General features: G+C 43.2%; 1 protein-coding gene across 8 annotated transcripts in view; it reads right to left on the minus strand.

Annotated features, from left to right (window-relative positions):
- Window positions 1-289: 289 nt before the first annotated feature.
- The window catches only part of LOC147016050 (WD repeat-containing protein 7-like), a 210,497-nt gene continuing 185,246 nt past the window's right edge, over window positions 290-25,540 (minus strand). For 7 of the 8 annotated variants that reach the window (XM_085848740.1, XM_085848744.1, XM_085848743.1 and 4 more), the window contains 2 exons: window positions 23,864-23,968; window positions 290-1,893 (listed from right to left, as the gene is read on the minus strand). In XM_085848740.1, the coding sequence (XP_085704866.1) occupies window positions 1,663-1,893; window positions 23,864-23,968 (336 nt within the window). In that variant the 3' untranslated portion in view covers window positions 290-1,662. The remainder of the gene's footprint in view (window positions 1,894-23,863; window positions 23,969-25,540) is intronic. The other variant, XM_085848747.1, reaches the window with a different exon arrangement.

Below are 25,540 nucleotides of genomic sequence, written 5' to 3' on the forward strand. Positions count from 1 at the left end.
AGAGAGAAGTTAAATAAAAACTGCGTTTAAAAAAAAAAGCAAAAAAAAAAACCACGCTGCCGCGTACCACGCCGTGTACCACCGAGAATGTCCAAAAGTACCACCTGTGATACGCGTACCACAGGCTGGGAACCCCTGCCATAAACAGATAGTTTGGAGAGCAAGGCAGGATTCCAGACTATCGAAAGTTCAAGATATTGAAGTCGTTATGAAAGGAAAATATGAAATACAAATTATGGAAACGACATTCATTGTTAATGAAGGCAGAATACAACAATCAAGCAAGGTCTGTTGCTTGCAACAGCAGAGCCTGTGCAGCTTGCTTCTTTATTTCCATCAACTGGTGGGAACTACACAATTACTACTGTCAGACGATAATGGCAGGAAAAAAAAATACAAACGACGACAACGACACTATTAATAATAATAAAAAATAATAGCAATAATAATAAAAATAATAATAATTAGAACATTTCAAATAACACACTGATCAATAGAATCTGCATTATGAAAACGGCATCTGAAAAAACTGAGATAAATTATGAACAAGTCAAAGCCTAACAGACATGCTCATCGAGGTACCGACAGTGCAAATGTTTAGGTGGGAACAATACACACATGCAGGAAGTAACGAGCTGCGAGCAGGTGCATACTGCCAGACAGCACGAGGCAGCATGATAGGTATTGCACAAGTAAAGTGTATTGGAGAGACAGGCAAGGCTGTGATTGGGACAAAATGTATGGAGAGAGGAAAAATAATTTTGTACTTCAGAAAACTCTTGGACAGACTCATTCCACCAATGGTAAACGGTGAAAAAAAAAGAAAGAAAAAAAATCATCATTCGGGTGTCACAAGAAGCAAGCACACAAAAATCACAGCATTTTCTGCTCACTTTGCCTTCTGTTCATGTAAATGTTTCAGATTCGTTTTCAATCACCTGCGCGATCACAAAGGCTTGGAACTGAAATGCGATTCGAATATGTCCTTCTGTCAGTACCCAAAGTATCGATGATCCAACCATCATGTTCTACAACTTACGATGCATCACTGAAAGGAATCTCTGAACTTTATTTGTGTCCACTGTATAAGCTCCTAAATCCTGGTGGAGGTGCTTATAAACGGACGCCCATCACGATTCTCCTCACAGAAACCCCCAAAAAATAAAATTGCACAATGCACAAATTAGGCCTCTGTCAGATGTTGTGTCATTCAACTCAACCCTGTAGATGGCCCTCTGAATCATCAACATCAATTAAGCAGTAACCTTGTTTTAAATTTGTGTATGGTACACCAACCCCTCTTGCCTCCAATAGCACCCTCGGCTTAAAAGGCATGACCATGATTGATGGTCGATGTGAGGATGGCTGGTAAAGATGGTCCCCCTGAAGCCTGTGACGTTCTACAAGGGCTGCCTTCAGCTATAAAGAACATGAGTCCTAACAAAACTCCACTGCACTAATGGAGCTGTAAAAGTGCTTTGGACTCACCATGAGGCAGGCAGAGTTACATAAGGTTCCTGGGCAAACCATATATCACCAATCATCCAAAATAGTCCGGAAAAGGATAAATGAAAAATGGTAGGACAAAAAAAAAACAACCTAAGGCATGCCTCATTGGGTCCCTTGGCGAGCCAACATTGGCAAGACGACCCTGGCTGTCTTTCACACTTGATAACGTTGCTCTCGCCCATCGGGTGCCATGACAATGATCGCACGATTCGTCGTCCAAATGAGCCGCGTTGGCCGAAGGTTCATGATTGTTGCTGGAGTACTCAATGCAGGGACGGATGGCACTGGTGCAAGAGGCAGGGGTGGAGTATCAAGAACCTTGACACAGCGTAGCTGTGGAGCAGAGTTCAACATCCCTAGGCTGCCCAACAGAGATGTATTCATCTGTAAACAAAGTGAGATTGAAAGAAATATCACATTTTATCAAAAGTGTAAAAATATGAATATCAAATTATGCAGTCATTAAATTGATTATTAATAACTTATAGACTACAATGGGAGAAGAATCAGCTAAAAGTCAAGACGGAAGTCACCAAAAACCAGAAAAAGGAAGATTGAAAGCAGTGGGGAGAGAGAGAAAGAGAAAGAGAAAGAGAAAGAGAAAGAGAAAGAGAGAGACTTAAATGCACTGAAACAAAATGTGCTTCAGAAAAACACTAAAATACAATTCAACCACAAGGGGATAAAAGAAGAGAAGAAATTAAGAGAAGAAATCATTAACTTTATACAGTACCCACAGCATACTACAAGAGTATTACTCATTTGTTCTCACAAATTCCTTCATGACACCAAGTTTTGGTGAACTCATCAAGTTTTTTGATGTCTTGGGAGAAGAAAAATTCAAGTTTTATTCTTGCTGACACGAGAGCGTCAAATAAGAACATGACAATACATTGCCCAAAGGGTTTTCCATTTAATTTCTCATTTCTTGAGAGATATATTGCCAGTATGGCTGTCGCTACGAGAAACCTCACAAGCGTGTCTACCTTATTAGGTTTGGCATGAAAACCAAAAATAAAGGAACGCAATGAGAACACAACATTAATTTTGGGTGACACGAAATTAAACCAAGGAAATAAAGGGACCAATCTCACACAATTAATGAAGGCATGGAACACATCTTCCATACATATGCAAAACGGGCAACACGTAGATGCCGGAGAGAAATGACTAATTAGCCTCTTGGAAGGAACTATCCAGTGGATCAACCTCCACTGGTGATCACCGGACCTTTTACTTATGAACTGGCTATACGTGAAGTCCCATACAGGTTCAGAAGGGGAGCCAGCAGGCATCAGTCTCTTCCACCGGGTTACTCCGTTGAGTGGCGTATCCCCGAGCAGTAACTTAACACAAGACTTGTACAAATCTTTACTGCTCACCCTTTTGAAAGTAGTTCAACCCCATTCTAATAGGAGTTCGGGGGGGGGGGGGGTTATTGAGAACAAAGGTTATTGAGCAAACATCTTGGTGACATATGTGTCCTGCTGGCGGCACATTGAAAGGCTTTGCCAGGCGTTCAACAGACTCTGATAAAAATCGGAGAGGCGAGATGTGTCAACACATTGAAGCAGGACCAGAAAACATTCACGGCCATATCCATGTCAACCTGCTTGTTGCAAATTGTGAGTGGCCAATAGATGGCTTGGTAATTACTCTTCTGACAACAGTTTTTGTGCAGAGCATAGCCGAAAGGCCGTTATACGGCTCCCGACGTCGACCATACTCTGGTTATGACCAATCATTGTATGCCGTCCATTGGCCGAGGGTGGCCAGTGATGGCCTCCCCGAAAGAAGTCCAGCAGTTGCCTTTGCACTTCCTTCAACAAGCTTTCTGGTGGTTGCAGGCAGATGAACCTGTGCCATAAAAAGAGTCAACTAAGTTATTGGTTACCTGGTCTTGGTACGAATGGTGGGGCAGGGCTCTCTTCCACCTACTCAATCTTTTTTTTACGCATTCAACAACACCATCCCAGTTTTTCTGGCCATATTTTTGGGATCCCAGTTAACAACACTTAACAAGAGCAGCAATGTCATTATTATCTTTAACAACTGAGACATCATCAGCATATATGCCAAGAGGATAACTGAAGGGGTAATAAGGGGATATAACCACTCCAGAGATGTTCTCTCTCAGTAACACCAGAAGCGATTCTAAAACAAGGGTGAATAATAATCCAGAGACCGGGCAGCCTTGCCTGACCCCCCTCTGTACCTGTATAGGGGGAAACAAGCTCATTGTTTACCTTAAACTAGACTATATATATTGTTATATAATAAAGCAATGCAAGTCCTGAAATTAACCCCAAATCCATAAGCTTCTAACGCATGATACAGAAAACCATGATCTCTGCTATCAAAAGCCTTTTCTAAATCAAGAAAAATTATACCAAAGTCATTCTGTACACAGTTACCATCGATCAAGTCTCGAATGCAAAAAATGTTATCATATATGGATCTGCCTGGTATACAACAACTCTGATCAGGATGGACCAGATCACCAATTACGGTTTTAAGTCGATTTGATAAGACTTTGGAATTTTTTTAATAATCAATGCAAAGCAAAGAAACAGGTTTCCAATTCACTTGTCACAAGTCACTAGCCTTTGGAAGGAAGGACATTACCGCTCTTCTCAGACTTAGAGGCAGTTCTCTATGCAAAAAAAGACAATGACAAGACATGTATCAGTTCTGGGCCTAACAGGTCCCAAAATTCCACATAAAATTCAGCCGGCAGGCCATCGATTGTGGGGGCTCTTCCCGAGTCCATTCCAGCTAAGCCTTGGGTTAACTTCTCCAGCGTACATTTGTGAGTCCAAGTCTCGATGCTGGTGCTCAGTGAGAGAGGAGAGGTGAGAGGATAATTACCTCCGCCACTGAAGGTGAAGGAGGTTATGTTTTCACGCCTTTCTGTCTGTTTGTTTGTCTGTGTACAGGATATCTCAAAAAGTTGTATACGGATTTGGATGAAATTTAGTGGACAGGTTCGGTGTGTGGCAAAGACGAATTGATTCGATATTAGTGAAGATCTGAATCCGGATCTGAGAATCATTTAATTTTCAAAGTGATTCTTCACCATTGAGATCGGGCCAAAAAACGATATACACATAGCCTGATATTTCAAAAATGTATTGATTGGGCCTGTGGATCAGGATTCTCGTGGATCAGGCTTTCATGGCGGAGGTATGCGCTCTACTAAGTGCCCTTCTAGTTGTTTCATAATTTCATCACAAACAGTTTGTTTTGTAAATAGATTGGAGAAGAAATCCTTAACACACAACCTTATGTTTCTGGGATTAACGACAACAACTCCGTTTGGGTCAAAAACAGAAAAGATAATATTTACTGACTTACTGGTGGAATTTAAACTAAAAACGGATTTACTAGGGGTATCTATACTAATACCTTTAAGTTTTAAACCTTAGTCTGAGTAACAACACAGATGCTTTCTCTTGGATTAACTCTCTTGACTGAGTCTTCTTTTCTCGTAATAATTGATGACTTCTAACGTTACTACTTCAAGCCAGTTTACCTTCTTGGTGTACAATGTTAGCTTCTAAACAAGCCATTGTTATATTCTTAATATTTGTAATGTTTGATCTGAACTGCTGACAAAACACCCTAATTTGGGTTTTTGTATTGTCCCACCATAAATTCACCGAAGAAAAAGAGGGTTTTCTTCGGGTTTGGTTAGCCCAGAAAACTTGGAAGACTTCTTTAAATAGACCGCCTCATCGAAGACTGGTATTACATTTCCAATATGCAGTTCTACATATTGACTGAGGGGGGAAATGCAGTTCTACGTATTGACTGAGGGGGGGAAAACCCCCATGGTTACTAAATGATGACCTGAGAATATAAATGGAGAGAAATCTTGAGAGACCATCGGTCGAATCTCACAAAGGTAAATCTCCTGGTAAGATGGCTCCATGTAAACTGGGATTCATTGGGGTAAAGTACCCTCCATACATCTAACAAACCAACCCGGGAAAAGAAAAGCGATAAATCACTACAAGATTCGGGATGAGGTTCTGGTGAATTCCTATCCATTCCGGGTTCAAAGGTACAGTTAAAATCACCTCCAATGCAAACACAGCGACAGAAATCAACCGCCTGTAAGTGATTGATCACAGACACAACAAAAGCTCTCCGTTCTGCACTCTCACTAGGCGAATACACATTGAATAAAGTGAAATGGAAATTGTTAATTACTAGTTCAAGAGACATAAACCGGCCTTTAACAATCTCCTGAAAGAGACATGACTCAGGTGTTAGCCCAGGTCTCAGTATGAAAGCAACACCCACCGAAAGAGAGGATAAGTTGCTAAAACGGCAATGTCCCCCAAAAAGACAACACCAATCATACTCTACATTCTGAGTGATGTGTGTTTCCTGTAATAAAAGTATGTCGATGTTCTTCCGTCTCAATAAACTTTTCACTTGAGCTCGGCAAATGTGACTTGCACCCCCAACGTTAATATTTAAGGTTCCTTTGGGCTTCTTGTTGGCAGAGATCATTGAATGCTTTGCCATTAGTGTTCTCCCCTCCACGTATGTGAAATTAAAGATTCTCTTTCGATGTACTTTGCCCGAGTGGACAATTGAATTTTTGAGATCCACCACACTATATGTGTTGATGCTGATTGTCTTTGTCTGGAGAGGTCATGGATCCCAGATTAGTTACTAAGTGAAAGGGGGAAAGTGTTCACTGTTTAACTGAACTGAGGGAAGCACCTTGATTTCAGGAAAAGCCAGCCGAATATCTTCCACAATACTGGCATCTTGCCAGCTAATATTTAGCTGTCTAAATTTCCTGATCACAATTCGGTCAATTTGGTCCACAAGTCAAAGAGATCTAAAACCAAGGCTTGTCGCAATTCACCCAGCAGATCTCCACTTAAACCCAGATGAATCCATGAGGTCGCACACCTTATTAACTCGTCCTTGTATATAAGCTTCTTAATCAAGGCACGATGATGAGGAATACCTGGGAGAAACCGATTATAAAATCGAGGTTCCCAGAGTTACATTCCGCAATTGTCAGCGTCAATTAACTGGTGGACACCAAAGCCCTTTCAAGTATCCAGCAAGCTTTGCAAAAAGTAGGACTTTAGGCAAAATTAATCCATTCGAGGTCGATCAAAAAAGATTCCAGTCATATCGTAACCCACCGGCCTGTTTCAACAACAAAACAAAAATGCACAAAGGGGAGCCATGGCAGCTGCTCGGTGAAGAGCAGTTTTTGCATCGTTTGCAAACAAAAATCCACGACTCGGCCAGTGATATCCGTAACACCTTCGCCGCCCTCTTTCCAGAGGGGGGGGGGGGGCGTGCAGTACAGCAGCCCAAAGCCAGTGGTAGCCACTCCAAAATAATTTTACCAACGCTCGCTGGATAACAAGAATTAGTCCTTTGGGCAGCTGCAAAACAATAAAGTTGTGCTATAACCGACATGCTATTAAGTTATTGATAACAAGGGTGTGTCCTCCATAATACAAAGACCTAGGTAGTCCTTCCCATGTTTTTAAATGGCATGTAATCTGTTCTAACAGTTGTATACGGATTTGGATGAAATTTGGACAGGTTCGGTGTGTGGCAAGGACGAATTGATTCGATTTTAAGGCCCGGTCACACCTTGACGTTTTAGCCAACGTATGCCGATTTTTGAATTTTTTTTCTAAAACGCTGGCACACGTTGAATACGTTATGGGTAAGTTTTGATAACATTGAGAGCACGCTGAAAAACACTGCCATACGTCGTTGTACGTTGGCTTTAAACGTTGTACTTTTTGGTTGTCCTCAAATTTTTTCATGCTTGAAATTTCACGACGTATGCCGGCGTATGACTCACACGTTCCGCTACGCTGGCCACAAGTTGTATGCACGGTCTGCGATCGTTGACAGACGTCAACACATGCTACTTGTAAGTTAATCATAAGTTGAGACACGCCGAGGTAATGTTTAGCGTACCCGAAACTTGTTTCTAACCTATGATTAACGTGTTGTTGGCAAGTTACGCGATCGTTGCCACACATCGACAGACGTTACTTTTAAGTTACTCATAGGCTGAAAGACGTCGGTATAATGGATCGTCCTTGCGTCAGCGTCCCCGGCCACGGCCAGGACACTTATTTGCAGCATTCTTCAAACTTTTCTTCGGCATGACGAGGATGTTCACACTTCGATGTCGAGCTTGGCTATGATTCCAATTGTCCATCGGCAGCGTCTATTTAAAATAGTCGAGTTTGAGCCTTTTAACACGTTCAGAAAAAACGCTTCAAATTTCCAAACCCCAGCGTCAAAAAACAAAGGCGAGTGACAGCAATTTAAATCGTTCATTGTAAACAATGAAAATAGCTGAGTGGTACCGTTTAAAAGTCGTTGAGTGTAAAAAAAATCCAATTGTTGAGCACAAGCGTCTACTTTCAATAGTGGAGATGCAGCCATTTAAATCGTTGAGTTTATCATTTAAATCGTTAAATCGTTAAACGCAAGGACGATCCATCATAACCCACACCCTCCCCCTCACACTCACATACTACTGCCAACATGAACAAACGATAACTAATACTGATACTAATACTAATACTGATACTAATACTGATACTGTTACTGCTGACATGGACATCGACTCAAAAAGGACTTGAAAACACTGTTGGGTTCCCCTTTTATGAGCAGCATTTTTATATACCAATTCCCAAAACCGCTGGGAACACGTCTTTATATGGCAGTTGTAAGCTAGAAACACGTTAATTTATTTTTTTTTGTCGACCGGAAGACGTCATTGGAATACGTCTACATACGTCGATGTGTGTTGGGACTACGTAAAGAATTGGTTCAAAGCACGTCAAACATAAGTTAGAAATAAGTTTCGCGTAAAAAAGACATTACCGCGACGTGTTTCGACTTATGAGTAGCTTATAAGTAGCCTTTGTGGACGTGTGTCAGCGTCCACATGTCGTGTGTAAAACTTATCCCCATCGCATGCGGAACGTGTGTCATACGCCGAGTACGTCGTAAAATTTTGAACATGTTTAAAATTTCTTGACGTACTCTACTTACTACGACGTATGATAGCGTACTTTAGCATTCTACTCATGTATACCAAACTTACTCATACCGTATTTGACGTGCCCAAACGTTTTAGACACATTTTTCTTACGTCGGCATACGCTGGCAAGATCGCCAAGGTGTGACCGCGATGTTGACACTTCCATTTCTACGGCAGTTATGATTCGAATCGTTGTGCGTCAGCCTTTTAATAGGCTACGTCACGACATCGTCGGCGATGCGTGCAGCGCGCTATGCCGAAGTTAGACTATCGTTGGGCATCGGTTGTGTAGGCCATCAACAGGTTCAGCATTCGTTGGTATAAGTTATCTATAACACAACAAAACGTTCTGTGTCCGTTACCAATGTGTTATACATAAGACCAAGTCGCTATGAATACGTCCGAATCTTAAAAAAAAAAAAACATCAAAAGTTCAACGTAAGCCAGCGTTTTTCATACATTTTAATACGTTGCCATCGCTGGCTAAAACGTCAAGGTGTGACCGGGCCTTTAGTGAAGATCTGAATCATGTTCTAACATGTTCTAACAAGCCTGGTGTTGGCATAGTGGTTAGGGTAGCGGCTTGGGATCCAAAAGGTCCTGAGTTCAAGCCTCGTTTGGCCGCTTGAATTAATACACACCAGGAGGTTGACTCAGCCTGTCATCCTTCCGAGGTCGGCGAAATGAGTACCAGTGTACTGGGCCGGTGTATGCCCCGGTTAGAATAGGTGTACCATATCCCTGTGTCATAAGAGGCGACCAGGGTTGCGTCAGGAAGGGCATCCGGCGTAAAACCTGTGCCAAATCAGTATGCGGATCATAACGGATGATCCGCTGTGGCGACCACTAACGGGAGGAGCCGAAAGAAGAAGAAGAAGAAGAAGAAGATGTAATCTGTTCTAACACACTTTCCCAATTTTTCAATTCCATCTCCGGATTACCAAGATAGACGCCGGGATATTTAACACCATCAATTTTTGCAGAATATGTTCTGTGGTAGTGAAGGTGGTGGTGTTAAGGAGAGATTCTTATAATGACGACACCATAGGGCTGTACTTTTACTCCAATTGACCTCACCAGAGGAGGCTGCGGAGAAATTTTCCAAGCAACGTTGCAAGACAGACACTGTTTGGACCTCGAATTAAAATGCAAGCATCGTCCGCATTGGCCGTCAGCACAAATTTTGGGCCTTCTACACCACTCCTATCCTGGGGCATTCGCTGCCTGATAGAAGACAAGAGCCGTTCAAGGGAGATTGTATATAACAACCCCGAAAGAGGACAGCCTTGACGAATATCTTGTCGAAAGGGAAAGGGAGAACATACCTGTTATTAACTTTCATCATGAAATAGGTGTCAGTGTCCAAGACTTTCACATAGAAAAATTAATATTCTCCAAAACCCATCTCTTTAAGAACAGAAAAAAGTTATTGATGATCAACATGATCAGACTTTTGCTTGATAAATAAACAACAGCCCATAGTTATCATGCAAGACCTGTAGTTGTGACAACAAATACTATCTCTTACCAGAAAAATATCATGAATAGACCTTCCCGGTACACAATAAGTCTGATCCGGGTATACAACAGAACCAACGGAAGTTTTCATACGAATTGCATGAACTTGAGAGAAAAATCTTGTAATTGGTACAGAGTAATGGACAGATGCCACCAGTTTTCAACGATTTGAAGATCAACAACTTTGGGCAGTAGACACACAACTGCTCTCCCACACGATAATGGCAGCTCTCCAACACGGATGTTTTCCTCGAGGACATTAAGGAACTCAGGTCCAACAAGATTCCAGAAAGTCTTATAAAATTCTCTGGGTAGGCCATCAATCCCAGAGGCCTTTCCCTCTTTTAGGCTTCGCTTGGCTGCTTCAAGTTCCCTTGCCAAGATTGATGAGTCAAGCACTCGTTGTTGGTCCTCCTCAACTTTTGGAAGCCCAGCAATCAGCTCCTGCATCATATCATTATCCAAACTCTGGGAGGGGGGGGGAGTACAAGTTGGAGTAAAAGTCTTTTAAGATGCTCAAAATTCCATTCTGGGAGGTCATCAATACCCCATCTCAAGTAAATAGGCCATGAATTAGTCGTGGCTTTTTGGTGGAGTTCTCTAAATGGAAGAGCTCTTTATTTGGCATATCTAGCGTTAGATTACTCATCCGCATTTGTACCAAAGTACCCATTGCCTCACCATTTCGGTTTGCAATGTTCTCTTTGCCTAAAACAACTGGTCTCGTGTGTACTTTCCAGCATCACCATCATTTTGCTCGAAAGAGACAATCTCAGACTTTTAACAAATCAATTGAGAGAGATTGCATCTTGGTGGTACAGTATATAGACTATACTGTTGGCAGAAATATTTTATTTGGGATTTCCCCAGGTCCCACCACAACCGAAGGTTAGCGTGTTCAAATATGGAGGTGCGAATTTTCTCCCATACAGCTCAAAAATGGTCCAATATCCTCACCACTCAAAAGGTTGGTAGTAAGGGTCCAATATGCACTTCCACCTAATGACAATGGAAATTTAAAGGACAACATGACTAAACGATGATCTGTGAAGCCACTTGGTAGAATTTGGGATGTAGTCACAACATTTAAAATTGGCTTATTAACATGCATTCTGTCAAGTCTTGCCCCCGATATAAAACCATCCTGACATCTACACCATGTGCAGCTCTGCAAATGTGGGTGTTGTGGCCTCAACACATCCTTAAAACAATAGTTCTTAACGATGTTCTCCAAACTCTTAGTGGAGGCTGCATGAGGTTCATGACCATTCCTATCGACTACCGGGTAAATTGTACAATTAAAATCCTCAGGAATGCAAATAAACGCGAATTTTTTTTTTCCTTTCTACAGGATCACTTGGTGCATAGACATTAACCACGACTGTTCTTTGGGTATTATAAAGGAACTCCACAGATATGAGGTGCCCTTTATATATTTCCCAAAAGGTAACCTGCTGCGCAGAAACCTTGTGGCCCAAATAAATAGCAACACCGGCCTTAGGTGTAGGAAACCCGCTTAGAAACGACTGATCTCGAAAAAGTTTTCCCCATTCAGCTGTTCGTGTGTTTGTAACATGGGTCTCCTGTAAGAGGATATCAGCTTTTATTCTCTCTAAAGTTTGGATTGCTTGAATTCTCCATTATGGGGCTCGACCCCCATTAATGTTCAGGGTTGCAATTTGCAGCTCTGTCATTGGAGATTCTGGGTACTCAAATGACCTTCCACCTGCAGTTCTTCATTAGCCTTCGTCAAGGCTTTCCTGAGACGCTGAAATTGAGGATCAGAGAGTTCTGGAGTCGTTTCTTTGTATCAAACTCTTTTCAGTCACAATGAAAGTCTTGATATCTGGAAAATGATCCTTAATTTGCACATTGCATTGTCTCAAAGTTTAATTCAGAAAACCAACAATTTCCTCCTTGGATATTGTAGTCCAGTTGCCAGGTTGAGTTCCTTGTTGTTGCGAGAAGTGTATTGTTTTTTGATGGTTTCGTACTCGCATGGGTCTATAGAAAAAATTTAGCTTGGTTGCCGGAGTGGCAACCTCGGGGAACTCTGATAATTTGCATAAGTCCAAGATGGCCACCGCGGACGGAGGTGGAAAATAACTTTTAAACCAATCAACCTACAATCACGTGTGATACATTTTTTTTCCATATAATTTCGAGGTGAGGAATCGATTTCTGAGGTCAGTTGTGTGGTTCTGGGGTCAAATTCAGGGTCAAAGGTCAAGTTCCATGTCATTTTTGGACTAATGAGGGGTTTTAAACGTTTTGACCCCTGCATCAACTGCAGATCACTCCTATTCGATAGTTGATGAACGATCCCATTGATTCTAATCTCACCTCTTCTTCTTTTCAGAGAAACATATGATGGCTGACTCAAGGTGTCTTCTCCCGGTGTGTCACGGAGAAGAAACGAAATTCACTGAGATCGGGACCAAGAAGCTCATCTCGTGCGCCAAATCCTGTGGAGATGGGGACCTGCAGGCTAAGCTCCAGAACATTATTGATGTTGGTGGAGATGTGGCAAGCATAGCCTGGCACAAAGGTTGCTACTGTACTTATACATCAAAAGAGAAAATTGAGAGTGAGAAAGTCACAGAAAAGAAAGGCTGAAGATGAGGGTGCAAGGACAACTACAAGGCCTCATACAAAGGTAGCTGACAAAGGTGTGTTTGAGTACAAACATGATTGTATGTTCTGTAGTGAGGGAGGAATGTTTACTCATTGATGATAGACACCCAGAAAGATGGAACCGCATTTGTGAGTATATGACCAAAGAACATTTTGACACAGAACGTAACCCGCTCCCAACTACGAAAGATATGCTCCTTGATGTTGCTGAGCAGCATAATGATGATGTCGCGAGAAGGGTCAAGTTGCACCTTGCTTTTGTTTCTGATCTACCTTCTGCTGAGTGCAAGTACTATGTTCGCTGCTGTAACAGTTTCACGAAAGTCCCCACATATGCCGATTTGCCAACTGGTAGTGCAGATGAAAATGCTCTGAAGGAAGTCATTGAGTACATGAACCGAGAAAGGTCCAGAATATGGAATAGTGTTGAACTGCATTCCCTGTACTCGGATCTAGGTGGCAAGCTCGCTCAACGTGACATGTTTAGCAAGTTGACTGACTGCATGAGTAAGGATGTTATCGTTGTTCGGGTAGATGGCTGTGCTGCTGTTGTTGGTTTCCGTGAGTTCGTTGCTAAAAGTCTCAAGATAGTTAAGGTAGATGATACGCATGAGAGGAGCATTGCTTCCGTGGTGAGGCAGATCAAGCATGAGGCACGGTCGGTCAAGTACAACAGTGCCAATTATGACCTATCAGAGTTTACACAGGCCAACACAATCAAGGCGACCAGCCCAAGTTTGTTGAAGTTGGTTTCGGACCTGGTCTCCGGTGGTAAAGTGACCAAGAAATCTCTGAGCCTGAGCCAGTCATTTCAGAGTCACGTTACAGGAACCAGAAATCAGACAACATTAGGACTGGCCATCAAACTGTTGCACCGGCACGGCAGTTCCGAACTTCTCAAACCCCTTCATGAACATGGCTTCACGACCTCGTACGATTAGGCCCTGAGATTCCGAAAATTGGCTGCTCATCTACTAGGTGACAATGCACAGGTTCTCCACCAGTTCATGGGGTTGTGTAGAACCGTCGGCGCCATCTTCGCGTGGTTTGACAACTTCAATCTCCAGGTATTCACACCCAATGGTCGACGCACCACCCATGTCCTCTCGCATGAATTCCAGCAACCTCATCCCACAGGTATGCTGGAGTATGGCCGCGCTAAGCCAGGGATGCAGACCATACTTGCAAAATCTGCTGACCAGCAGGCTCCACCTGAACTTGACATCACGAAGTATGGGTGGGAAATAAAAGGTGGCACCCCAGTACCAGCAACCTCCGATCAGCCCCCAGGACCCCAAGATCTCATGGATGTAGTGCGGTGCGGCTGTAAGGCGGCGGTGAAGGCGTGCGGCACCGAACGTTGCAGCTGTCACCATGGAAAGATATCATGCACTGTGTATTGCGCTTGTGTTTGTCATGACACCTGCGTCAACCCGTTCAACACAGGAGACGAAGACCAAGATGAAATGGAAGAGGAAGGAGAAGCAGATGTGGAAGATGACGAGGAAACTGAACATCTTGATCTTGCATTCGGCTCTGATGATGAATGGGAGTGATCAACGTTACTGAATAAACGCTTGACCACCATCGCTCTGAAAATATCATCATTATTATTTTATTTCATTTTTGGCCGAAAAAGACCTTGAACTTCACCTTTGACCCTGAATTGACCCCAAATCACAAATTTGACCTCAGAAATCGATTCCTCAGGTCAAAATTATACAGAAAAGAAGTATCACACGTGATTGTAAGTTAATTGGTTGAAAAGTTATACTCCACCCCGTCCGTGTTGGCCATCTTGGATTTATGCAAATTAGCGGAGTTCCCCAAGGTTGCCGCTCCGGCAACCAAGCCAAATTTTCTCTATAGACCCATGTGAGTACGAAACCATCAAAAAACAATACACTTGTCATTACAACAAGGTTGGGTACAGAACATATACGGGTGGCAAACGGACTATTGTGGTTTTGTTTCCTTTCTCCTGCAGTACACCCAAAGCTTCACCGAACGAGAAAGACAGGCTCCCAGAACCTGCACCTTTATCATTGTGGGCATTTAATTGTGATTCAGTTCCTGAGTCCTCCTCTCCAACAGAACAGGTACATTCCCTCTGTTGGCATTGAACAGAAGGATTTTCCCCATCCATCCATCCATCCATCCATCCATTGGGACCATACTCTGTGCAGAGCATTGGTGCTGCTTAAGCAGTCTCCTTGGCTATTGCATACAATCCTGGATGGATGAGGAGGACATTGGGACCATACTCTGTGCAGAGTGTTGGTGCTGCCTAAGCTGTCTCCTTGGCTATTGGACACAATCCTGGATGGATCGCCACTACAACACAGGATACCAGCAAGCTGGCACTCATTTCATGTCGACCTCGGAAGGATGACAGGCCGAATCAACCCCACCTGGTATTAATTCAACAGCCAAGTGGGATTTGAACTCAGGATCCAAGGATCCCAAGCCCACCACCCTAACCATAAGCTAACACCAGGCATATCTGCCCTCTTGGTACCATCTATATTTAATTATATACTTTTGTCAATGTGTGTCCTAAACTCGCTATTATCCCCAGGAGTAGGGCTTTCTGCTTCATGTATGTGAGTGTTATTGTCAGAAGTTTAACCTCTTTCAACTTGAGCAAGTAGTGGAGCCTCATTTTCAAGCAGCACCTCACCACTTTGCGAAGGATTATCAAGATGACTGTCTATCTGTACTTTCAAAACTTTGCTACCTTAGTTCTCATTTTTACTGCTTAGATAGGAGCATTTCAAATTACCCTGAACCAGTATCCATAACCGGTTATTCATTCCAAAATTTGCAGCCCCTTTCCCATTTGAACTTGGTCACTCTCTTCACCATCTTTGGTCACACATTCTGTACACACACAAACACATGAATTTTCTGGCGTAGATCCCTGTACTATAGATGACTCACTTGCAGAGTCTACCAGAACAGCCACAGGTGGGGGTGGGCGATCTCACTGCTGCAATTGTGGGAGTGTTTGGCGATCCCAACGCTGCAATCATTGCAAGGTGTACTGTAATTTGAGCGGAGGGTGGTGAGCTCTTGACAGAGGAGTCTGAAGTGAAGGCCCGTTACCGTGAGCAACTGTACCCGGCTGACCCACTATATATTTAGTTGGATGTCAGGGGTGCAACGATCCCTGCTGCTGACCCTCCAATCAGCTGTGAACCACCTTCGTTTGTGGAAACAAAGGCTGGGGTCAGGTCAGGTATGGGAGAATACGCCAGAGCAGCGCATTGCTGCATACACTTTCCTCCGGTACTCCAGGGGCTGAGGTCTGGTCATCTGCAGGGAAGATGCCTGGCCTACCCCCATCTCCTTGAGATGCTGATCAAATCTGGTGAGCAGGTTCAGCATCAGGAAAACGAACCACATGTCCATACAGCCACAGCTGACACACACAGACTATGCAGGCAACAAATCTCATTTGAGTCTCGCTCAGCAACCGCTCATTGGACACAACGTCTGACCAGTAAAACCAAGGATTCTCCGAAGAGACCTGGAACCAAAGGAATTAAGTCTCCATCTCAGATCCCTGGTCAGAGTCGAAGTCATCCAGAGAGCAAGAATGGAAGCACCAAGGACTTACCATGCCCAAGGAGTTACATGGTACCTGAAGGAAGCACTAAGAGTTGGACTTTCATCATCCCGCACAGGTACCGGCAGTGCCACACCCCATGATCCAGTGAATCCATGACTCCCCAGGCCCGAACCAGACGTCTGTTGACCTCTGGCTCACAGCCAGCAGATACATGAATATCACTGCCAAGGGAAGTGAATCTCTCCATGACCTCAACATCTTCACCCCAAACAGGCACAGACAGGACAGCAGCATCCAAGATGTCATTGAAAGCCTTGATCTTAGTTTTGACCCAGGAAACCCGTAATCCCAGTGGCTCCGATTCCTCATTCAGCACTTTGAGGGCCTGCAAAAAGATATCTGGAGTCTCTGCAAAGATGACTGCATCATCTGCGAAATCAAGGTCAGATATCCTGACATTCCCAAATGATGCAATGCAGCTTGATCTCTCTGACATCCACCCGAGAATCCAGTCCATACAAGTGCTGAAAAGTGAGGGGACCAGTAAACACCCTGACAAACTCCAGTAACTGGAAATCAGTCAGAGATGGAACTACCACACCTAATATCACTCTCAGTACCAGAGTATAGTTCAGACATCAGATTGATCAGTTTTGTTGGCACCTCACGAAGACCAAGAATCCTCCAGAGAGCATCCCGATTCACTGAATCAAACACTTTACAGAGATCAACGTGGGCTGCAAGCAGCCCTTGCTGAAACTCTCGTCTGCGTTAGGTGAGGACTGGAAGAGCAAGGACACGGTCAATCATTGACCTCTTTGGTGTAAAGCCAGGCTGTTCTGGACGCTGGTGCTCAATCAGATGGTGGCGAACCCTATCAATAAATATCCGAGCAAAGACCTTGCCCGACGCTGAGAGCAGGATCACCCCTCAGTAGTTGTTGCAGTCTTGGCGATCACCCTTCCCTTTCCAGAGAGGGACAACAAGGCCCCTCTTCCAGTCAGTTGGGATGATGCCTGTGTTCCAAGCAGAGCACAGAACTGCATGCAACGACACGAGTGCAGCATTTCCACCTCACTTGAGAAGTTCAGCATGGATGCCACAGATCCCTGGAGCTTGACCCCATTTCAACCGGTTCACTGCAGCCGGTGTTTCGACAAAGGAAGGTGGACCACAGTTGAACATCGAAGATGGTGGTCTTGAAGGCACTCCACAACTCCTCAGGATCCCCCAAAGCACCCAGACCCCCAAATGTCCACTCAGCCTGTTTGCAAACTCCTCAGCTACCCCCTCATTCTCGAGCTGGCCAACATCCAACCTCGGCTGGGATGGTACCATTCTCGTAGATTTAAGCTGCAACTTCAGAGTTGCTACAACAAGCCTGTGGTCAGTATTGGGGAACTGAGCACTCTGGTCGACCCTGCAGTTCTGGATCATCCTTCAGCGACCATCAACAAGCACATGGTTAATCTCCTTTGCCACACCACCAGTGTTGGAATACCAAGTTCAGCGATGAGTCGATGGGCGCTGAAACCATGAACCAGCCACCCCAAGTGCACAACTTCTTGCAAAGTCAAGAAACTTCATGCTATTCTGGTTCACAGTTCCAGAACCATGGGGACCAACACACGTTTCATAACCATCCCCATCAGTTCCAGTTGATGCATTGAAATCCCCCAAGACGAGAAGAGAATCTCCACTGGGGCACTGATGAACCACAGACTCAAGTGTGGCATAGAATGCGTCCTTCACGGTGAGATCGCTCGCTCAGTCGGAGTATATACATTGACCACGGAAATGACGCCCAAGGAGTGATGAATCCTTCGTCTCATAATACGCTTGTTGACTGGTGTTACCTCAATTATCATTGGAGTCAGCTTATTGGACACAGCTGCAGCAACTCCTTGGGCAGGGTAACCATCAGAGCAACCACACCAACAGCAGGTGTAACCACCTGCAATGATCTCGCTGCAATCCGGTCTCCGAAACTTCAGAGAGTGCTGCAATACTGATGTCCACATGCTTGAGCTCAGATGATAAAAGAGACAGGTGATCATCCTCTCTTAGGGATAGGACATTCCAGGCAACCACCCGAAGGGACCGCCTCCGGTTAACCCAAGGAGACCGCCGTCTGGTGGACAACACCTCAGCACCACCCCGACACACTCCCGCAATCTGACTCAGGAATGTTCTCTCGTGGTTTCCCTCTTATTATTATCAAAAATTGGGGGTCCCGAAGGCTTTTCCTCAATCCAGTCACCTGGTGAGCTGCCCTGTGAATAGCAGCTGCACAGGAGGTACTCTCACGGAGTGGGTTTTCAGATTTTTTTTAATGCTTTTAGAATGTTTTTTGCGGAATGAAGGGTTTTACGGTGGCCGGAGTGCAAATCCTGCCACCAACCTCATCAAAAGTAACCCAACTGCAGGAGGATGTCCGCAAACACAGTTGGGCACTCGATATAGATGGCCGATGGCTCACAAGGAGCTCCTCTGTCCTTTGATAGGTTTTGTTCTTAATCTTGCTGGGTGTCCATATCATACACCCTCATCACCAAGAAACTTGGTGGGGGAAATGGTTTAGTCGCCGACAACCCAACCATGGAACAAGTTAGTACAGGTTTACATGGTACCTGAGGCAAGTCACAGGTGTAATCTGACCTGACACTGATCAGAACCAGCTGAAAACCAGCTGTGGTGAACCAGCTGAAAAGGTGGTAAAAGTTTCTGGGATCTGTGGCATCCATGTTTAACTTCTCAAGGTTGGTGGAAATGCTGTACTTGTGTCGTTGCATGCAGTTCTGTGTTCTGTTAGGAGCACAGGCATCATCCCAACTGACTGCAAAGAGGGGCCTTGCTGTCGCATTATGGAAAGCGAAGGATGATCGCCAGGACTGCAACAACTACTGAGGGGTGACACTCCTCTCAGTGCCGGGCAAGGACTTTACTTGGATAATTCTTGATCAGGTTTGCCACCTTATGCTTGAGCACCAGCGCCCAGAGCAGTCAGGCTTTCCACCAAAAGTGGTCAACGATTGACCGTATCTTTGCCCTTTGGATCCTCACTGAACAGACGAGAGTTTCAGCAGGGGCTGCTTGCAGCCTATGTTGATCTCCGCAAAGCGTTTTATTCAGTGAATCAGGATGCCCTCTGGAGGATTTTCAGTCTTTGTGAAGTGCTACCAAAACTGATCAATCTGATTTCTGAACTATACTCTGGTAATGAGAGTGCTGTGAGATGTGGTGCTACCATGTACAACTTATTTCCAGCCGTTACTGGATTGTCAGGGGTGTGTACTGGCCCCCACACTTTTCTGTGCTTGTATGGACTGGATGCTGGGGAGGATGTCTGAGAAATCAAGCTGCGGTGCATCGTTTGGGAATGTGAAGATCTCTGACCCTGATTTCGCAGATGATGCAGTCGTCTTTGCAGAGACTCTGAATATCTTAATGGGGACCCTCAAGGAATTGAATGAGAGTCGGAGTCACTGGGATTACAGGTCTCCTGGGTCAAAACTAAGATCCAGGCTTTCAATGACATCTTGTATGCTGCTATCTTGTCTGTACCTGTCTATGGTGAGGATGTTGATATAACAGATTCGCTTACCTTGGCAGTGATATTCCTGCCTCGGCATGTTGCGAGCCAGATTTGGTCAGACATCTGGCTCGGTCCTAGGGAGTTATGGATTCACTGGATCACAGGGTGGTGTCACTGTCGGTACCAATGCAGGAGGATGAAAGTCTGAGTCTTTAAGTCCTTGGTGCTGTTAGTCTTGCTCTATGGAAATGAATGTGTCTAATCAATTCTTCCTTGTCATACACCCAGTGTGTCCAACACGTTTCGTCGGAATCAGTCCATAACTTTTTGAAATATCATGCTATGTATCGTTTTTGGCCCTACACCTCAATGGTGAAGAATCACTTAAAAAATTCTCGTATCGAGATTCATATCCGTGTCTTCACCAAAATCTAATCAATTTGTCCTTTTCAAACACCCAACCTGTCCACAACTTTTTGAGATATCCTGCTCACCCACAGGGTCAGAAAGACAGAAAGACAAGCAGACAGACAGGGATGAAAACATAACCTCTGCCCACCTATGGTGGTGGAGGTAACAAGTCGTGGCCAGGGTCTGCAATCTCTGATAGCTCTTTTCGTTCAATGTTTGGGCAGGAAAGATTAGAATTCTCTGAGTTGAGTGGAGTCGAAAAGTGATAAGTTATAATATTGTAATTGGACTTCAAACTGTGTGGAGATGTTGTGGAGTTTGGGAAATTTCTGATTACTTCTGGATATTGAACCTTCTCGTGTGAAGGATCAACTTCTCAAGAATTCTGGTTCGAGAACTATTGGGCGATTATTTGTAGTTTGTGGAGGGAAAGGGCTAGTAGGATAGCCTCGAGGTATACACACTTGCCTCTGAGCTGTCGAGCCTGGGTTTGAATATTGGCCCAGGTTGAAACTGTCATCCTGGCATCAATATGTGTGTCATCCCTCTGATGGATGTTTCACTGGGTGTCCTGTCTGCTGGCTGTAGTTTATCTTCTTCTTAAGCCTTAATCCCAATAACTGTCTGTAGTTGGTTGATGTTAAAGATCCCACGGTGTTCTTCACGAAGAATACACAAGCCAGCACCACGGCCAAATCAAAATTCCTCCCACGAATAACTGCTTGGAAGGCAATGGCAAACCACCCAGCAAAACATTTGCCAAGAAACTGCTTTGGCAGCACCAACACTTTGTAAAAAGTAGGATACATATCATCATTGTAGAGGGAAGAGCTTTTGCGAATGTTCCTGGCCTGAGTATATCTAAATAGTTAAGCAGAGTGAGAAGAGAAAAAGCCAGAAATCATCAGCTTTGCCTTATACAGTGCTGTGCCAGTGCTCAGTGTATCAGTTGTGCATTCTCTTTAAATACACACAAGTATGGACTGCATTCGACTGCTGGTTGGACAACGAATGATTGGAGAACCTCAGCTTTTATGACTGCACCATACCAAAGAATCATCTCACCAATCAACCAAAGGACCTAAAACTCAATGACGGTATGAATGCTTACGTTGGTCACAACTATAATATTCTCTCAAAGTTTTAAACTTATGAGCACATATGTGAACTTTTATCATTACAATGTAATAACTTTTTAAAATCATGTTAATTTCACAAGAAATCAGAAATCGTCAAGTTTGACTTTCAATGACACCACCCGTGAGGTTACGGAGGTGAGGCAACCAAATCGCAGATATTTTGCTGCAGTTGTTGTTTCAAAACATATTCACAGATCATCTGGCTGGTTGTTGACAACCAGTGAACACAGTAAATTGCCACCATAGATATCTTTCCTTCAAAACAAGTCTAACATTTGCCATGAGCTGACTAGATAGCCGAGAGGTATGCTCATTTGACTTTTAACTGTATAAATCTCGATCCAGATATAAACTGATACCCTGGCGTTTCATATGCAGAGTGATGCATCGCTGTGTGTGCACCACCCATCACATTGATGCATCAGTGTGCAAGTGTGCATTGGAAAAACGTTGAGCTGGAGGACCCGTCTACCAACACTGGTCATTGTTGAACATGAAAGATCTCACGGTGCCTTTTCTGAGGAGAAGGCGAGTTATCGCTGGTACCATGGCCGAATTTCGAATGTATGGACTGACTAACTCCAGGGATAACTAGAATAGCACTCGGTAGAGCGCAAACCTCTGCCAGGCTGAACAGTGTACGTTTTGTATCCCAGTGAGAGGCCGGATAGACTGCTGACCTGAACCAAATCAAATTGGTTTGTTCTTGTCATCTCACCAAGTCATCCACCAAGTTTTGTCATAATTCATCCACAACGTTTTGAAATATCGTGTGAAACTGTATATCTACATTGGACCCTTCCCTAAATGGTGAAAAATTTTAAATTCTCGTATCCGGATCCAGATCTTCACCAAAATCGAAAAAAATCATCCTTGTCGCACACCCAACCTGTCCACAAAGTTTCTTCCGAATCCATTCACAACTTTTGGAGATATTGTGATGTGTATATATATATATATATATATATATATATATATATATATATATATATATATATATATATATATATATATATATATATATATATATATCGTGCTATATGTTTTGGCCCGATCTCTGAATTGCTTAAAAATGAATTTTTTAATTATAATCGCTTAAAAATTATTGTATTTGTATCCAGATCTGGATCTTCACCAACATCTAATCAATTCGTCTTTGTCACACACCCAACCTGCCCACCAAATTTCACCTGAATACATCCTTAACTTTTTAAGATATCCTGTTCACAGACAGACAGGGGAAAACATAACCTGCGCCCACCTTTGGAGGCAAAGGTAACAATGGCAAATAATGCAGCAATACAAACAACCCAGCAAACCCATTGCCGATAGACTAGTTTGGCACCACAGACACTCTGTCAAGATTATGGTACATTGATGATGATGGTGATCATCATCATCTGCCACATCGATAAACCTGACCTTGGTTGTATTCTACAATTCCTTGAGATAAACATGCAATGTCAACAGGTCTGGAGACCATTGCGGGTTAACTAGTCTTACAATGGATCGCATGACGTGCCATGAAAGGGTGACAAATTCACTCTTATTTTGGATTTGCATGCTTGAAAGTAAAAATCGATCAAAGCAGAGGTGTCTCCGACATATGGCTAAACACAAACTACCATATGGCTAAATAAACATGAACTCTATCAAGAAATTGACCAATGTAAACATATTGGAGGTTAAATCTTTTAACTTCGCTGGGGTACAGGTACACACAGCCATAATAAAAACATTACGACCATAAAAATATATATAACCCAAATGGTTTAGCACACTTCAAAATACAGTATCAACACTCCTTCATCCCTACCACCAACGCTGCCTTGCACTGCCATGATCTCAAACATTGACAATGCAGCAACCAAATGTAACACAATTGGCTCTTTCAACATCTACACAATGAATTGGAAATGTAAGAGTGAAGAAATTGTTCTCAGGAACAGCATCTCATAAGCAATAGTCGTCTTGTTTTGTGTTCGTCATTGTTCGACCATGACCGTTCTATTGTGCTTGTGACATTTCCACCACCATACTGCAGACGGCAGCATAAAGTTATCCCACTCCACTGTGCTGTGTTATTAACACATCAAGCAAAACGAGCGCATAAACAGGATGGTATAGTCACCTGGTTAAATTTATTTATACATGTGGTCAAAAACAGTACCATTATATACAAACCCTACAAGGTGGTGGGATTTTTTTTGTTCGGTGTTAGGCAATTGCACAGCAAAGCATAATCTACACCATGCTTACAGCAAATGCCATCACATTTGCCCTTTGAAAACAGCAGGTAGGTAGTTTAAATGTCAGGTTTCCGCACGTGATTCATTTAAAACACAAGTGATAAGACCATCCATCGCGTAGGGACAAGCAACCGGCAGATGTAAAATTTGACAATGACCCATTTCCTGTAAAAAGTGTACACCACAAGTATAGGCTCTCGGTCTTCCCCGCACAGGTACACACTCTTGTATGGTCTTCAGACTGACCTGCCAGAAGGCAAGGCGATGCTCGGGCTCAGAGAACGTTGCCAGGTAACGGCCGTCGGGGGCGAACGCCAGTGCCGTGATTGGTCCTTTATGGCCTTGAATCGTCTGAGTCAGGGAGAAACGGGAAGCAAAAATCAATCCGCTGTCGGGCCACGCTTTCCACGATGATTGTGATGGTTAATGCCCAGCACCCAGGGCAGTGCAGAGCATTGATCCGAGTGACGCGCTGCAGACGAACACCTCACAACGGGGCTACCACAGAGAACCAACAGGCAGCTGTTGTGCCAGGACTCAGATTTGTGCATGTTTAACTCGAAAATAAAGGCATGGCTGTAAAAAGGTAAACTATGTCTGTAACAGCAGTCATATATATATATATATATATATATATATATATATATGTATATATATGTATATATATATATATATATATATATATATATATATATATATATATATATATATATATATATATATATATATATGTATATATATATATATATATATATATATATATATATATATATATATATATATATGCATGACAAAACACGGGTGAACATAAAAATGGGTGTATGGGTCTGCTGGCAGTCAGTCTTATGCAAACCCTCATGTCTGAGATTTGTCTCAATGTCCCATCACTTTCTTATGATTACCTCATTCAATGTACAGCAGTTTTGACTTGAAAAGTTCGAGTTATGAAAACAGTTCAAATGCATAAAACCTTTAATTTTTGACAAGTCCTGCCTCAACATAAAAACAGTGAATACAGCCATTGCAATATTGTCCCTGATGATGGGCTAGATATCACAAACATATTCTCGTATATGTAAAACAGGTATCTGGAAAAAATAAAGAGCGAACCAAGAAAGAAACAAACTATAAAAAAAAAAAACAATAAAATCACGTGATGTCATCACCTGTATATGAAGTGCATGCATGGAGTTAATTCAGAAACCATTTAACGTAAAGACATGTGCAATGCAACTGCAGAAGTGTCTCAGACCTGGGAATGTGACAATTTGTTTTTTGTTTGTTTTTCCCCTCGAGCGCTCACCCTCTCCCCGGTGGGTAGAGTGGGTCTACCTTTGCGCAAGTTTTGAGCCGTTTAAGAGGCAATGAGGAGACTTTTCAAAAATGGAAACGTGCAAGAGAGAAGAAAAGATTCCGTGTCAATGTTAATAAAACGAAGGTTACGGTGAGTGGTGAAGGAGGAGAAAGGAAAGAAAGCGGACCTCGTTCAATATCCCGAAAATGACGTGGACGGAATTCAATTCAAAGGAGGCAGTTATAGATGGTGTGACAATAGGTGAAGTGGTATCGCTGGAAATTTGCAAACAAAACCTGGGATTTTCACATGTAAATGATGTGAGGATCAATCATTTCAAGAAATAGACGAAGAACAAAAGAGATGATCCTAAGCGTCGAATCAATTTCAAAAAAGTCAAGTTTGTTACCTTGGAGACACGATGGAGGCATCAGGAGGAACAGAATTAGTCATTAGATCGAGAATAAAAGCAGCCTGGAATAAGTGGCGACAACTAGGTGCTATCATGATCAAGCAAAGAAACATTCCATCATCTGTGAAAGTGAAGAGTTTATAAAGCCTGTATCGGAGCGGTATTGATGTATGGAAGCGAAATGTGGGCATTGCAAATCGAAGATGTAAAAAGAATA

Source organism: Eptatretus burgeri, chromosome 12 (assembly GCF_056783735.1).
Source record: "Eptatretus burgeri isolate ZD-2024b chromosome 12, Ebu_testis_v1, whole genome shotgun sequence".
NCBI lineage: Eukaryota > Metazoa > Chordata > Myxini > Myxiniformes > Myxinidae > Eptatretus > Eptatretus burgeri.